Here is a 16,492-nt window from a genome sequence, read left to right on the forward strand (position 1 = left end):
TAGAGGGTTTCTGGAGGGAAAACCAGGACATGGGTTAACATTTAAAATGTAAATAAAATATGCAATGAAAGAAATAAAGAAAAAGAAACAAAAAGAAGCATAAAAAGATCTTTCTGGAAACAGATCAGGAAAATGAGAGAATCTGCCTGTGGAAAGTTTGACTTATGTTTTACTTCAAAGAAGATGCTGTCTTGCAATCAGTTAAAAATTAAACCTATCAATATCATCCCTTCATAATGCAAGTTGTTCAATGCTTGCTAATAGTGTACATAGTTTTGGTTTTACATAATGTTACAAAATTTGGTTTACATAATGGAGGAGATAATATTAGGAACTTGGGAGACATTTTGAGGTTAAACTTTGTCAAAACACCCATTGATCACATATTTGAGATGCAACTGGGTTTGTTTACAAATTCAGTTACACAATACCTAATTCAAATTGAAGATATATAAATCACTTTAACTTGGACCTTTACTTCTGCTTTACATCATGAACTGGAAGTTCATTTTATTGAATATTAGCTGAGCTCCTGTGAAATAATTGACTTGATAAAGTAACTCATGGCATATAAAAAGAAGAAGAAACGATACAAGATCTGGTACAACATTCTGTTGTGTGTTCTTTCCGTGTGTTGGTTACATTGATAGAGAAGCAGAAAGGTAAGGAATGAGGAAACTCTGGCATAGATCACAGATACACATGGATTTCTTTAGTGCCCGAGTGTGGCACCACCACACTATTAGATTTTCTATTATTTGTTTTGAGTTTCACATCATGTTCTCACACCTAAAAATATTAATTACTATGCTCTTCTAATAACCTTTGCTCCTTGTTAATCCAGGAGCTGGTCATCTTATTGGGCTCAATGGGAAACAATGGGTCACAAGTTTCTGGGAAGTAGAAATTAAATTCTCTTTTATACTTTTAAGTATCTCAAATAGAGAGAGTACATTATCTTTCATGGGTAAATGCTGGGATATTTAAAGCTAAAAGACATGGATTAATATATGGGCTACTATTAATTTAAAAATTACATTCTTATTTGGTACTAGAGAAAGTAAGTGGATAACTCTGTTATCTGAAGTTTAACTGGGGAGACAAGTGGTAAAGAAATTGATTCTCTTTCAATACCCACAAGCAGCACTTGACCTGCTCTAATAGAAGGCAGCAGACCAATGTCTCTCCTTCCCTAGAATCAGTTCAATAAATCTATGAGTTTCTTAGACAGATAAGATGAATCTGACAGAGTCATTGTGACCCAAGAAATCTCAGTAGATATCAATGATTTTGTTCTATTATAAAACTATTTCTGCGAAACTCTGTTTCATATCTTGGTATTCTGAGATGAAAATTGTTCCCTGGTAAGTAACTTAGTAAAACAGAAAACTCTAAAACCTTAGTGAAGGCTAATAGAGCACTATTAACTAAAGGGTACCAGAGAAGTTATGGTGTAGCTGGTATTGTGCTACTAGATTATGGGACAACTGTGGTTGAATATGATTGACCAAGCTTTGCTCTCATGATATTATCTTATCTAGCTGACTATGAAAAGAGGAGGAGTTTCACCTTGAAATTGTGAAAACATTGTGATAAGTAGAACAAAACCATCGAGATTCCCTATCTGGTCTTTTGGGAAATAAGAATGGAAGATTCCCAATTACTAAAATGTGAAATCAATGCAAGAGTTATTGTAACTCTGTACACTTGCAAACTCTTAAGGCCAGGAAAATGTGTGTCTTGGAAAAGAGAGAAAGTTATGGATGAATCACAAAACCAAAAAGTATAGAAGACAGACTCAGCTGAGGTATGGGAGTGGGAAATCATAAGAAACCAAAGGCCATATGAGCAAGGAAGATATGAAGCTATGAGTAAACTGGTAAGAAGACACATGGAATAATGTGTCTTTATTTAAAATTTAAGTAATTGTGTTGTTTTGTGATAGTCAAATTTTACCCAGGCAGGAACAATGGCAATACGAGGAATTAGGGTTAGGAGTAAGAGGAGGGCTCTCTACTATGGTCTAGGCAAGGCAAACAGTAGATGAGATTCTCTGGAAGATGAAATAACAGAAACAATAATAAAGAACCAGTCTAATGCTTCACTAAATCATATAGATACAAAGAAGATTATTTTATTGGTCTCTTTGACCAGTTATCAAACAAATGAGAAATACACAGCATGCAAAAGAACTTTTTGTGTTTATGATATTGAATTTAGATGAGTATACAGATGTTATTGCATTAAACGAACTTTGATTCAAACTATGCCTCAGGTGAAGAAATGAGTGTATAGTTCAGAATGACAGAGAGAGCCCTATTTTGCTTCACAGGATCTATGTCAGGCAGCTTACCACCACCTGACATTCCAGACCTAGAAGGATTCAACAGCTCTGGCCTCCAGAACAGCTGTACACACACACACACACACACACACACACACACACACACACACACACACACACACACACACACACATACACATAGGGACAGACACACACTGACACACACACACACCAGCTAAAATAATTTTAAAATTAAATTTATGAAATGGTATCTCTACAGTTTAAAAATAGTTTTTTAAATACCATGTTGTTTACAATTAGCTCATTTTAATGCTAAAGGTTTCCAGAGGCTAAAAGTGAAAGACACAATAACATACTCAGTACACTGGGTTACTGAGTAGCAGGAGTAGCCATACCTCCACCAATAGATTGAAATAGATTGAAATCACAATCAGAAAGAAAAGGCAACAGGAGGTCAAGGATTACATCAATAGTAAATTAAAAGAATTCCTCAAACCACTGAAGATAGAGATACAGTGTAGCAATGCCTAACACACCTTAGGGATGAAGAAGAGGAAGCTCATAACTTCTATACCAAATAAAGCATGGATTCCTGAGGTAAATAGCTTAGCATTGCAAACAAAGGAGAACCAACTAATCCCAGATTTATTAGAAGGAAGGAAATAAGAGATATGTTGGCAGAAAGAACTGAAACAAGCAAGGGAAGAAAACAACACCGAAGATTAGTAAGACAAAGGAATGGCTATTTGCAAAGGAAACAAAGTAGATTAACCATAAGCCACACTAAGTAGAAACAAGGCCCAAATATATAAAACATGGGATGCAATGGGAGACATTACAAAAGATACCTCAGAAATTAAAGGGAAAATTAGAGAATATTGTAAACAACCATAAATGGCAACAACATAGCCTGACCCAGAGAGGTGGACAAACATATGACATACATCTTATCAAGAATGAGTAAGAAGAAACAGAAAAGCTAAACGCAATCAAAACTAAAGACAATGAATAAATGATAAATCTTTCTGAATAAAAAAACAGTGAAAACAAACAAGCCAAACCAAATTAAATGTCACTGCTGAGCTCTAGCAAACAGTTGAAGAATTACTAAATGTTTTCAAATTATTATGTGGAATTACGGAAGAAAGAATTCCTAAAAACGGTGGTAATTTTGATAAAAATGCACCCCACCCTGCACACACCAATAAGCTTACTTATATATTTGAATGCTTAGTCGCCAAGGAGTAGAACTCTTTGAAAGGATTAGAAGGATTGAGAGATGTGCCTTGTTGGAATAAGTGTGGTCTTACTGGAGTTCTTCTGGCCTTGTTGGGGGGAAGTGTGTCACCGACAGTGGGCCTATGTCAGGCCCAGACTTTCTCTGTCTGTCTACAGCTCAGGATATGCAGTTCTAAGCTATTCCACCAGTGCCATGTTTTCAGCCATGTTCCCTACCACAATAATAATGGACTAAACCTCTGAAACTGTAAATGAGCCCTCCTTTAAATGCTTTCCTTTATAAGAGTCGCCTTGGTTTTGGTGTATCTACAGAAAAATGGAGCAGTGATAAAGACAAAAACACTCTACAAATCTGCCATCACTCCCCTATTAAAGCAAGAAAACACACACACACACACACACACACACACACACACACACACCACCACCACCACCACCAAAGGAGGCTATTGGGCTAATTTTCCTTTTCAAATGTAGATAAAAATTATTCAGAAAAAATAGTTTGAGAATATAGAAAATCAATTATAATAGCACATTGAAATTAATTAGCATGCTCTAATTGGATCTATTCCTGTGGTGGAGTGTAGATCAGCATAATCGAGTCTGTAAACATGGCATCCCACATCAGGAGAATGAATGAAGGACAGAAACTATACTACTATCTCAAGAGTAGCAGAAGGCATTTGGCAAAATCCAACATCCCTGTCAGATAGAAGCACTTAATGTATCAAGCATAGGAGGAAGGTATTTCAACATAATAGATAGAGGGTATGTTAAACTGTAGGATGATGTCACAACTTAATATAAAGAGGGTACTCAACATTATAGAATGAGGGTACCTCAATATAATAAAAGCCACACAATATAAGCAAACAGCTAAAATGGAACTAAATGGATAGGGGGAAACTTAAAACGTTGTCTCTTGGATGTTTAAGAAGACAAGGGAACTAGCCTTCTCTACATGTTTTTACCATAGAGTTGGAAGTCCAGACAAGAAAGAAAGAACACACATACTCAGAACAAATAAGTCAAATTCTTAGTGTTCATGGAAGGTCTTCTAAAGATAAAAACCAAAGATTCTCTCAGAAAAAGAATTAGACCTAATAAAAGGCCTTTGCAACATTGATGCTTCTTACAAAAGCAACATAGAAAAATCAGCAGTGATGTTAAACATCAATAGCAAAATATTTGAAAAAGATTGAACGAGCCATTGCCATTTATAGAAACCACAAGGCAATATCCAGGAACAAATTGAATGGAAGAGGTGAAAGTTCTCTGCAATGAAAATTTTAGAATACTCCTAAAGGAAATTGAAGAGTACATATAGGAAAAAAAGCCATCCTGAGTTTGTGGATTGGGATGATGAATATTGCCAAAATGTTCACAGCATTCAAAATGATTTACAGTTTCAACACAAACCTTACTGTGATGATTAATCCTGAGAGGGTCTACTTGATGGGATTTGACACAACAATGGAAACCAGGCATGTCTGTGATAGACTATCTAGATTACGCTATTGTCAATGGGAAGACCTAAATATGGGCAGTACCATTCCACAGACAGAATTCCTGGACTGAAAGAAAGGGAAAGGGTGCATTGAGCATTAGTACTGTCGTTCCCTGCTTTCCGACTGTAGATACAATAGGACCAGAGGTGTTAGGCTCCTGGCATCAACTATTTCCCAGCCACAGTGAACTTGGCGTAGACAAGTTCTTGAATGTAGTAAGCAGAGAATCAATGGGTTATTCAGGTGTGAGGTTGGAACGAGAAGCTAAATGTGGACAGCGGAGGCCTCTCATGTGGTTTAAGAGAGGAGCACAGGGTATACCAGGACCTGGCTTAGGTGCTATGAATGAGTATTTGAGTAAAGAATCTGGCTGTATTTAATCCATGGCCACAGAGGACTTTAGAGAGACTAAATTTAGAGGCGATGGACTTAATTATTTGGGTGAGAGAATTTCAAGAAATGTTAGTTCTTGGGCAGTGTTATGATTAATGCTCACTGCTCCAATCCCATCATATAGTGAGAGAGGGGAGGAGGGAGAAGAAAAGATGAGAAATTTATGAAGTATGAAAGGATAGGTGTTAAGAAAACATTTGGAAATTTGAACAAGAGGGGTGCAGAGAACTAAACATGTGTACATGTCAAACAGATTAGTGTTATGAAAGAGAAACAGTGTTGGGCACTGGGATGAGAGAATGGTATCTGGAGGACTCGATCCCGCCCACAGAAGCCTCATCTAATGAGGATGCTTGATCACTTGAACGGAGACTGCAGCTGAAGGGTTTCTCTCCATAAGAAACAGTCACACTGGAAAGTACACAAGATGAGCACAGAGAGGCCAGTGAAGCTGTGATCTAAGAGGGAGATGCCCTACCCTGGGCCGATGGATGTTTTGGTACATTGTCCGCATGATGCTAGTCTTGAGGGCATGACAGATGGGAAACAGAAGGAATCACAAAACTTGTACACATATCTAGGGAGATGCAGAGGACAAACATTTTTCCAGAATTGAGTCCCTTAAGGGTGCCCCAAAAGGCCACTTTATGAAACTGTGAAAATGGAGTCCACGATGCAATACTGAATCTCAGATATCACAGATACCAGGACAATGAAATGTCTGCCAATGAAGGCTGTAGACATGAGGAAGTATTTGGCGCAAGAGGTAGGTGATATGTGTTTAAGTCAGCAGAGATGGAAGACTGGTGCTACATAAGATGTTTGGAGGAGGCCACATGATTCTGTCACAAGCTTGAGATGACACGCATGGGAGCTGCAGGAATTCTGTTTGCCTTGATGGGGCAAACCAAAGAGTCGAATAACTCTTCCCTATGCCCAATTCTTTTTGTTTTAGAAATGGAATGTTTATTTTTGTCTTGGATATCAGAAATATTAAGGCTGTTTGTATTTTACAATTTAAACATTTATTTACTGGTTGTTATGGCATGCATATGCCACATATGTATGAGCGTGTGGAGATAAGACCACTAGACGAGGTAGTTCTCGCCTTCCATTATATAGGTTCTAGGGATACCACTGAGGTCACTGGGCTTGGTAGTATGCACCTTTATCTTCTGAACCATCTTGCTGGTCCCCATGTCTTATTTTATTGGAGTGTATATTAAGAGATTATTTTAAGGCTTAAATGAAAGTTGGACTTTGCACATGCAAACAGTGTTAAAAATTTAAAGACAAGGAGACCTTTAAGATTGAACTGAGTATGTATTTTGCATTTTGAGGTATCCGCATGGGCACAAGGAGTGGGAGACTAGCTTGACATAATATGATCTATGGTATGATAAAATCAATTAAGTGGTGGAGCTATGATGCTGAATCTTGGTTGTCAGGTTGGTAGGATTTAAAATCATGGAGGGTGGGGTGGGAGGGGCAATCTCTTGGCATGCTGGTGAAAGATTATCTGGATCAGCTTATGCTAGGTAAGCAGACTCACATTAAATTTAAAACCATGAGGCTAGGTCCTAGTCTGAAAAGAAAGACAAAGGCAAGCTGAGCAATAGCATTACTTGTCCTGTTTCCTGACTGTGGATGTAACATGGCTGCCTCTAGCTTCTGGGGAAACTAAGAATTTCCCCATCATGATAAACTACTGTGCTTGTGAACTTCAAGGCAAAATACATTCCTCCTTTATAAAGTTTCCTTTGTCAGGCTTTTATTTTTTCTTTTCTTTTTCTTTTTTTTTTTTTACAACAGGCAACTGAAACACAGAGAAATATCAATGCCAGCTTTCACAGAACTAGAAAAAGCAATTTTAACATTTCAGTGGACCACTAAAACCACAAACACCAAAGCACTCTTGATTAAAAAGCGAGCCAAGAAATATCATTGTATTCGGCTTTCAAAATGTGTTAGATGGCTACAATAATCAAAACAGCGTGAAATTAGCATAAACACAAGCCTAACCAAACAAGAAGTGCATAGATGGTCTGAGTAAATCCATGAACCTGGAGCCCAAAGAGATTTTAACTTCATTTTAAAAGAACGATTGCTTAGAGGATAGCCTTATTGAGAACTACCAAGGGGAAACTGGATATCCATGGGTAGAAGAATGGATCTAGACTCTGACATTTTCAAAACCCAACTAGAACGGAACCAACAATTTGATGTAAAAGGTGCAACTACTAGAAGAAAATGTAAGGGGGATTCTTCTGAAAATCATAACTGACAAAAACAAGAGCAAACAAAATTTTGGGAAGTGAGCGTACATAAAACCAAAGTTCCTACACAGTAAAATAACCAATCATGAAAGAAAAGAAAGCCCATTGAGCACAAAATATATTTGCAAACTCTGCACCTAAGAGAGTTATTACCTAGAATATATATGGAACCCCTTAAATACCAGAAAGACAAACAGCCTAAGTTTAAAAAGAGCAAGCATTCTAATTAAATAATTTCAACACAAGACAAACAGATGTATAAAGAAAAAGAATAAGAAAAGGCCAGATGAAAACCACAGTGAGATACACTTTTCGCCCATTAGGAACAGCTCTTCTCATGTTGGCGAGAAAAGAACATTCATTTTTATCCCATTGGAGGGAATAGAAATTAGCATGTCCATTATGGGAGGTATTGTAGATTTTCCTCAAAGGACAAAATAGGACTAAAACTATCATGAGATCCACCAACTGGTAGTTTGAAGAGTCACCAGTATGTCTCTGCTATTGCAGCAGTACCAGGCAGGAGAGCCAGGAGCTAAGAAATGGAGCCAATCTGCCTATCAAGTGAGGAATGGACAAAACCAGTGTGGGACAAGCACAATGGAATATTGCTCATCAGGAAAGCCAATGAAATATGAGTCAAACCTGAGATCATTAGGTTAAGTGAAATAAGCCAGACACAAAAACATACCTGTCATATGACCTTCTATGTATAAGTAGGTTGCTCATAAAAACAGATTGGGAGTTTGGAGTATGAGTCAAGCTTGAGATTGTCAGGTTAAGTGAAGTAAGCCAGACACAAAAGACACCTATCATCTGACCTTTTGTGTGTAAGTTTGCCGATCTTTTTTTTTTTTTTTTTTTTTTTTTTTTTTTTTTCCGGAGCTGGGGACCGAACCCAGGGCCTTGGCGCTTCCTAGGCAAGCGCTCACTCATGAGCTAAATCCCAACCCCCAAGTTTGCCGATCTTAAAAACAGAACAGTAGCTACCAGAGGCTGAGGAACATAAGGAGAAAGATGTATTGATGGGTAACAGATTATATTCTAGAGAGGAGCAAAACCTTCTAATATGCTTTATATAGTATTGAATGTGACGATGAGAATAATTTGCCTTCATATCTTATTTAAAATATAACGCTTGCCTTCCTTTTCCTCTCATTGAGAGCCATTTTTTTTCAGTTGTTACACCAGACCTCATATTTTCTTCTAAGCAATGCGCAGAGGTCAGAATCATCATTTTCTATGCCCCTTTCAATTCCTTCCAATTACATGGTAAGGACTCGCTGTTTGATTCTTTTTATTTTTTAAAATAAATGTTAATCTTTCAATTCAAATACTCCCGTTGTTCTAGGAGCTCTTCTACAACAGCGAATAAGAACACAGAACAAAAAAGCTTTCTTCCAAAGCAGGAAAAACCTGAGGGGTTGAACAGCGTAGGCAATGTGCTCCCTCCCACAAGGCAGTGTGGCAGGAGGCAGTTCAACTTCTCTTCAGCAATTTGACAAACCACTCAGTTTCTTGGGGCCAGAAGACTTAACACTGGTACAGGCTGAGTTGTTCGATCTCTGGTATTCTCATCCTGCCAGACATAACCAAGCTAATAGCTGTCTCCTATTAAATTTTATATGATATCTTAGTAAATATATTGTTTTTAGTCTATTCTCTAGATCAGAAGAGTTAGATACAGAAGAGTTAGATAGTCAGATGTACCCAGCCATTAAGGTTTGAATAGTTTAGATAATGAAACTATTATTTCAGCAGTGATTCTGTTTGAATAGTGCTGAATGAGTAGATCAGACAGAGGGGGCTTGTGAGCAGAAGAATCCTGGCATCCGCTAGTAAAGCAGACTGATTTAATGGTGGAAACGCCGGGGGAACTCCGACTCGCATTTAGCTAGGAGTCACCAAGAATCTGAAAGATCCTTTCACAACACAAGGCTCAAATGTTTCGCAAAAGCCTGACTTCTTGCCTTGGAAATAAACAATAAGAAAAAAAAATCTGTGCTTCCTACTTGCTGTTTCAAAACGAACTATAATAAAAGTGGGAACAAGACACGGCATTGTTTGAGAAGTTAGAAATGAATATACACGCAAGTGACTTTAATAGGAAGAAAGACATTGAAGTGACAGGAACGAAAAGCAGTACCACAGTGCAAATCCTTTGACCAATAATGTACAATTAGTAGCAAAGGTGGATAAACTCAGGACTTAGAGGATTACTGGTATAGGGTTAAAACCCCAAATGACCTAGACACAAACATAATCAGCATGAGACGGTCTAGAATATTAAAACGGCAAAATATAATTTAATGAAGAGACAGATTAGCGGGGCAGCAAATGAATGTCAAAATGTAACATCCCCAAGCAGAGAAAATAGCAGACCTTTGAACCAAGTGCACACAAGTGCTTAGCATCATTCCATGCCTTGTGTCACCAGAAGGACTCCCCACAGAGGGACAGGCAGGCCACTCTCCTATGAGTGCAGAGCCTCAAACTGTTGGGTCAGTAGGACACTGAACCCAAGAGTGTTCCAGGGCAACTGTCTTTAGGCTATCAAGATTTGCATAAATATGCAAATGTGCCCAGAAACTAAACCCAGGGAAACTCTCACTGCTGGCACTGTAGGGATTCTGGGCTCACAGGGCTAACAGGATATCAGAATGACACTGTGGCCACACACAGGCATTTGGTTGAAAGTTTGCACAAACCCATGAGTAGAGTCTCTGACTCTTTGGATACTGCCCCAGAGTTCAAAAATGACACCTTGAGTTTATTTGACTTGTGTCCTCCAAAAGACCCTAATACTAAAGTAATATCCTTATACAAATGATAAATCTTCCACTCTATCTTGTCTTATACTTTTCAGTGTTTCCCCTGAGATTAAATCACACCCTTCCTTTTGTATAGATGCGGGGTTCAATTTATGAATGAGAAAAAAATGAGGAATGATAAGGGCAATAATGAGTTGTAAAAGTGAATTACTAATTAAGAATTGGAAGTGAATGTGTTCAGGTTTCCAGACCACGTGCTTCTTACTAAATCATATTCTTACATTGATTTTTACATAGTGTATACGTGGAATCTATTTAGATGCTTCACCCATTTTGGTCTTCTAGCTGTGACACACACGCTGGTGACTCGATCTATTTTATTTCTATCTCCTACCAGAATACATCTCACACTGGAAAATGCCAAAGCTGAGACAAAAGGACAAGGACAATTTGGAATCATTGGGTCCTCTTTTTATCAACTGCTAGGACAAAAATATTATATACAAGCCAAATTTTATGTCTGTTCATTTTGAGGTTTTGAGTTAAAGACTTAAGACATAGTGAGAATTGTTTAAGCTCAAAGAAATTAATTGATTTTGAGCCTATGGACCTATATAATTTTCATATTGGGCATACAAGATAAAGGTACACCACATCTGACATAATTCTGTAGCTAAATATCCGTAAAATTCAAAACCACTAATGGCAAGATTTTCTCCATAGGAGAAGTCCAAATGACAGGACTATCCAAAGAATTTGACATAGTTAGGTCATACTATTGTTAATAGCTTGCCTATGCTTGCAGCTAGGCTACACTGTAATTTTAACCTAACCCATCCTTACAACATTACTGTCAGATATTATTACTTCCATGTTAAAAAAAACAAGGTTATATAAATAGTATAACCACTCACATTACAACATATTCATTTCTCCACTAGTATGAGGGACTGGTACTTCTGTGCCAATTACAGAAAATCTTCTCTTGTTTCTACACAGTCTGTATGGTATCCAGTCAGAATAATCCTCCTTGCTAACAATATCCAATCCAGAACAGTGTTCTTCAATCTTCACCAAATTACTAAGCACAGAAACCTAATCCCTTAATAAGTCCTTTCTAATCCTCGCAAAGCTCTCATCAACACTTCTCAGAGAGTAAGAATCTCAGTAAAAGAGAAAAAAGAGAAAAATTAACCTGATAAGAGCAAATATGCACTTATGAAAACACAAAAGATCATATCATTACACCACATTATAAGAAGGAAATAAATGTAGAAAAATATGCATATAACTAGAGAAATTGGAAAACGGTTTAGAAATTTGATATATATATACACACATATATACATATATACATCATAATTTGTTGGAGGAATACCAAGAACCAAGTTGCTTAAGTAGGAAAGAAGCTGAAGAGAAATTCCATATATTCAAATATGTCAGTGGAACCACCATAGATAGAATGCTCAATTATTTACAGCAATAAAATTTCAGGCTTGGACTTTATATTGGCTTAGGTAGGAAAGGGAGACCACAAAGACAATTAAACACTGAAGGTATCTATCCACGTAGCCTTCCATAATAACTCTAAACAAGCTGATTCCCACTGCTGCCCTACCCTTCTGCCCACCTTCCCCATCAACAGCAGCCCCTGTTCTCAGACAAGACATTAACGGAGCAAGGGTGATGACGTTAATTGTCAACTTAACTGAGTGTGCAATTCCCTGGGAGGAAAACCTCAGGGCCTAACTGGGAGTGATTAAAGGTAGCTTTTGAGTATGTCTCTGCAGGGTTATCTTGATTGCTGTAATTGATGTGGGAAGGCCCACCTTAATTATTGTCAGGATGATTTTGTGGTCAGGGGAATCCCAGACTGTATCAAGTGGAGAAGCAATCTGAGAACTAGCAAACACGCATTTATTACACTTGCTTATTGACTAGATGCAATTCAACTGGAATTTTTTTTAAAGCCCTCGTATCTTGACTTCCTGACTATGGGGGGCTACACCTTGGACTTGAGCCAGAACAAACCCCTTCTCCTTTGCATTGCTTCTGTCATGCTCCTTAATCACGGCAACGGGGACAGAAACTAAGACTAACGCAGTAATGCCACCTCTACTCTTTCTTTCCTCCCTCTTTATTTAGATGTGAGACAGAAGGCTTTCCAACCTCAAAAGAAGTGAGAGAAACTGGATATGTCCTTAGGAAAGCAGTTGATGGGGTATTAACCACTTGTAGTCATTATTTCAAACTGCATAAGTGAAAGATATTTCACTATTTGATGAACAATGTATGTCACCCTTAGAGTACCTTATAAAGTTTAGAAAGGTCTTTTTTTTTTTAAGAGAGTCTGAAATTGTTTTCTTATACTATTTTCCCGAATTATATTGCCATATACTACTTCAACTCACGTGTGGAATCATAAAGTCATGAGGACCACTGCAATTTGTGGTTTTGTATATTTCTCTGACCTTGTCTGTGCCTCGGTCCTGGTGAAGCCAAGGAGACATACTGTAATGGTAACCATTTATTTTACTGTCCATATACTTCCTAACACATCTATGATAAGATAATGTCTAAGGCATCCCAGATATGAAGACTATAACGAATGTTAGATTAAACTGTACAGCCATAACCACAACATTTAAGACATGGTGGTACTTCATTTAACATTTTCCCACTTACAAGCATATCTTTTTAATGGCGTGAAGTCGTTGAGTATGTATTCTTTTTGACAAAGCCTTACACCTAGTTGATATTGAGAAGGCATTATGGTCAGTGGAGATGGTTGAGTTTAGCTATAACCAGTTGTTTCTAAGGGGAACTCTTAGTGATTGCTCCAAATATACCACACATTTTAAAAACCATAATAGGAAAAGTGCTAATACAGGGTGAAAACTAGAAAAGGCCACAGCTATGAGAGTTCCTGTTTAGAGTGAGCAAATTGAAATACAATGTAGGAATTTGTATCCCTTGTTCTATAGCTAAACCCCCAAATTAAAATAACAGGAGAAAGCTTATGAAGAATTAAAGCATACAGAGACAGACCCATACAGCTAACTTAAAGAAATATGAACCGGGCCAGATTTCTGAGAATTTTTGGATAAGCTTTGGAAAAGTCTTAGGAAAGGCTAAGAATGTGAATGTGAAAGTGTGGGTTATGTACCTATAGACAAAAGCAAGGAATACCAATGATACCATAAACGAATTTTATTGAAAAGATTTGTAAGTAGTTAGTTATGATTTTGAGCCCTAATATTTATAATTGAATATATATATATATATATCACAAGATACATGAACATCATAAAAGTTTACATAGAACTACATAAAAATTTTATTTTAGATACTATTTTTATCTTATTCTTCGCACATTTCTGAAATGTATACATTATGTTTCATATCTGATCACCACTACTTCCTTCTGCCTTCCTCTAGTGATCTCCATCCTGTCATAAAATTCTAAAACATTAAAAGATTGCCTTTTAACAGGGGCCGTGGACTTGAAGAATTTAGAGTACAGAAGAAGACGAATCTGTGTGGGAAACTCTATTTACAGAAGAGAATCTGTAGCAGTTGCACCATGTTGCTTTTGTACAGAGTAGATGATGAACTGATCAGCCAAGGAAACCTTCCAAAGAGCAGAGGAGGGAAATTTGTTTAAAACACTGCCTTTTGTCATTCATGTTAGTTGTTTGTCGTTCATGGTCTTGGCTTTAGCTTTCTGGGAGAGAATATCACTTACTAATTTACCAGCATATAATTTTTCCTTAAAATTTTGAGTTCCTTGAAAGCAGAGATTAGAATCCCTTCTTCTTCATAAAACTATTGATGTTTGGCAAATATTATGAAGACCTGAGGACTCTGGGATGATAGGCAGACTTCTCTAAGTTAGATGATGCAAGCTGAATTACTAGGCTGAAAGAAAGTGACAGGATGGCATACACGCACTCTAAGAAAGGCTACACACACTGTCCTATGATATCTCCAAGAACATAGTTCTCTCATGTGGTCAGTGACAAATTCCCTTCCTTGACTGAAATAGCGTGAGGGAATAACTCTGTGAGTCACAGCTCTGAATCAGGTCTTGCTAGTTATGCCCAAACTCACCTCAAGACCTGAGAACTCTTTGTGATCTTTCACCAGAGGTAACTGTTTACATATAAACCTTTATTTTAAAGCATTAACATATACATATAGAACAATATAGGAAAGATGAATAGCAATGGGTACCACTCAAATAAACGTACATCACTATAAACATAGGAACCAGAGAAACCATCCCTTTTCATCCTGCTAAGAGACAGAAATGAGAGGAAACACATTCCAGCAAGACTCAAAGAGAGTTGCATGTTTTATGTACGCCATGTACATTGGGAATATATGAGATACATACGAATGCAAGCTTCATCCATTGCCAAATATGCTTACCTGGGCACAGAGCAATATTACAAGGCTTGTGATGAGTTTCGGGTCCCTCACAGGGCCGTCCTCCATACTGAGGAGGTGTGCATGACCTGGTTCGTGTTCTTTGGCCTCGGCCACATGTGAAGGAGCACAAGCTCCAAGGTGACCATTCCTCCCAAACTCCATGTACTGTAATAAAGCAAAGAAGCTTCAGACACAGAGAAGGGAATCAAAGACAAAGACTTCTGTCTGTATAACAAGAAAAACAAATCATCGAACAGAGTATGAAGTTGTTTTGAAAACTCACATTGAATAAAACTCAAATTAGACATAGGCCTTTTAATTTAATTTCATATAAAAGAAGAGAAAACTATATGTACTTCTCTTTTACCATTGAGTTACATTTTAAACGATTCCCCTTTTAACCTCTTTAAGTGGAAATTCCTCTTTCTGTCCCTTGACAAAAGATTTCTAAGTTATTTTTAAAGCCTGGTCACCTATGAAGAATAAGGAAAATTAATTTTTTCATAATAGGGCTGAACTTTTTAGAGCTAAGTAGTTTGTATTTAAATATCTAAGGAACAATTTAATTCTGGTACCCATGAAGTTTCTGAAATATCGTATGTCAGATAATGAAAAAAAAAAGAGTTTGTGAAGATTGGTTATGTATATTTTAAATATTCTTAAGCTAACTTTTAAAAAATATTTTTCATCAAAAATTCTAGGGTTATATTCACTGACGTTTGAGTAGGAAAATGTTTCAACCACTGTATCTATCCTATAGGGTCCTTCCCTTCCCCACTTCAAGGTGAATCCTGAGATCACTTTAAAATGGAGGTAGAAAATTAGTGTCCTCCTCTGCTAGTTTGATGGAACTATAAACTCTCCTAATTAAATTTCTAAAATAGAATAAAAACCAAATTAAATACAGAATTAAAATAACCATGGCCATACCAGTACTTCAAATATCTCATTATCTATAATTCATACTTGATAGGAAACAACAAAATATGCACCTTCATAATGAGTATCGAATGCGGTATAAGTAAATAATTGTATACCTTACAAAAGCTCGCTGAAGCTCAGGTTAAATCCCTTCCCTGAATGTCGAATTACTGTTCTTGCCCTACTTATTAGCACCAGTGTATTAATTCTCAAATAAAGTGAGTACAAAAAACCCAGGAGAAATGGCTCTGTGGAGAACTGGCTCTCTTGATGCTAAGCCTCTGTTTGTCTTAGAACCCTGAGAAAGCCGTGAGTCCAGATGGTTAAGGTCACTCCTGGGAGGAGGGAGGGAGTGTGGATCCACAGGAGAAAGGCAGAGAGAGGTTAACTTTCCTCCTCCAGATGGACTCTCTAAGTACAAGTCGATAAAAATTGGCACTGGTACTTTCTAAGTAAATACGATTATTTCTTGAATTTCTTCATGTATATGTTGCTCATGCTCTTACATTCAAGCTGAAATCTAGCACATCAGCCAGTGCACTACCACAGGTTCTTATCAGTGTTGTGGTAAAAATGCCTAATACCTGCTCTTCCAGAGTCTTTAAAGAGCATCCTATAGTTCTACAGACTATGCTAATGTTTAACTGT

At 37.3% G+C, this 16,492-nt stretch overlaps 1 protein-coding gene across 1 annotated transcript in view; it reads right to left on the reverse strand.

The window, feature by feature from the left end:
• The window catches only part of Adgrb3 (adhesion G protein-coupled receptor B3), a 718,298-nt gene that overhangs the window by 443,422 nt on the left and 258,384 nt on the right, over positions 1–16,492 (reverse strand). Inside the window, exon 5 of the mRNA XM_032900877.1 lies at positions 14,924–15,088. Coding sequence (XP_032756768.1) covers positions 14,924–15,088 — 165 coding nt within the window. The remainder of the gene's footprint in view (positions 1–14,923; positions 15,089–16,492) is intronic.

Source organism: Rattus rattus, chromosome 4, assembly GCF_011064425.1.
Source record: "Rattus rattus isolate New Zealand chromosome 4, Rrattus_CSIRO_v1, whole genome shotgun sequence".
Classification (NCBI taxonomy): domain Eukaryota; kingdom Metazoa; phylum Chordata; class Mammalia; order Rodentia; family Muridae; genus Rattus; species Rattus rattus.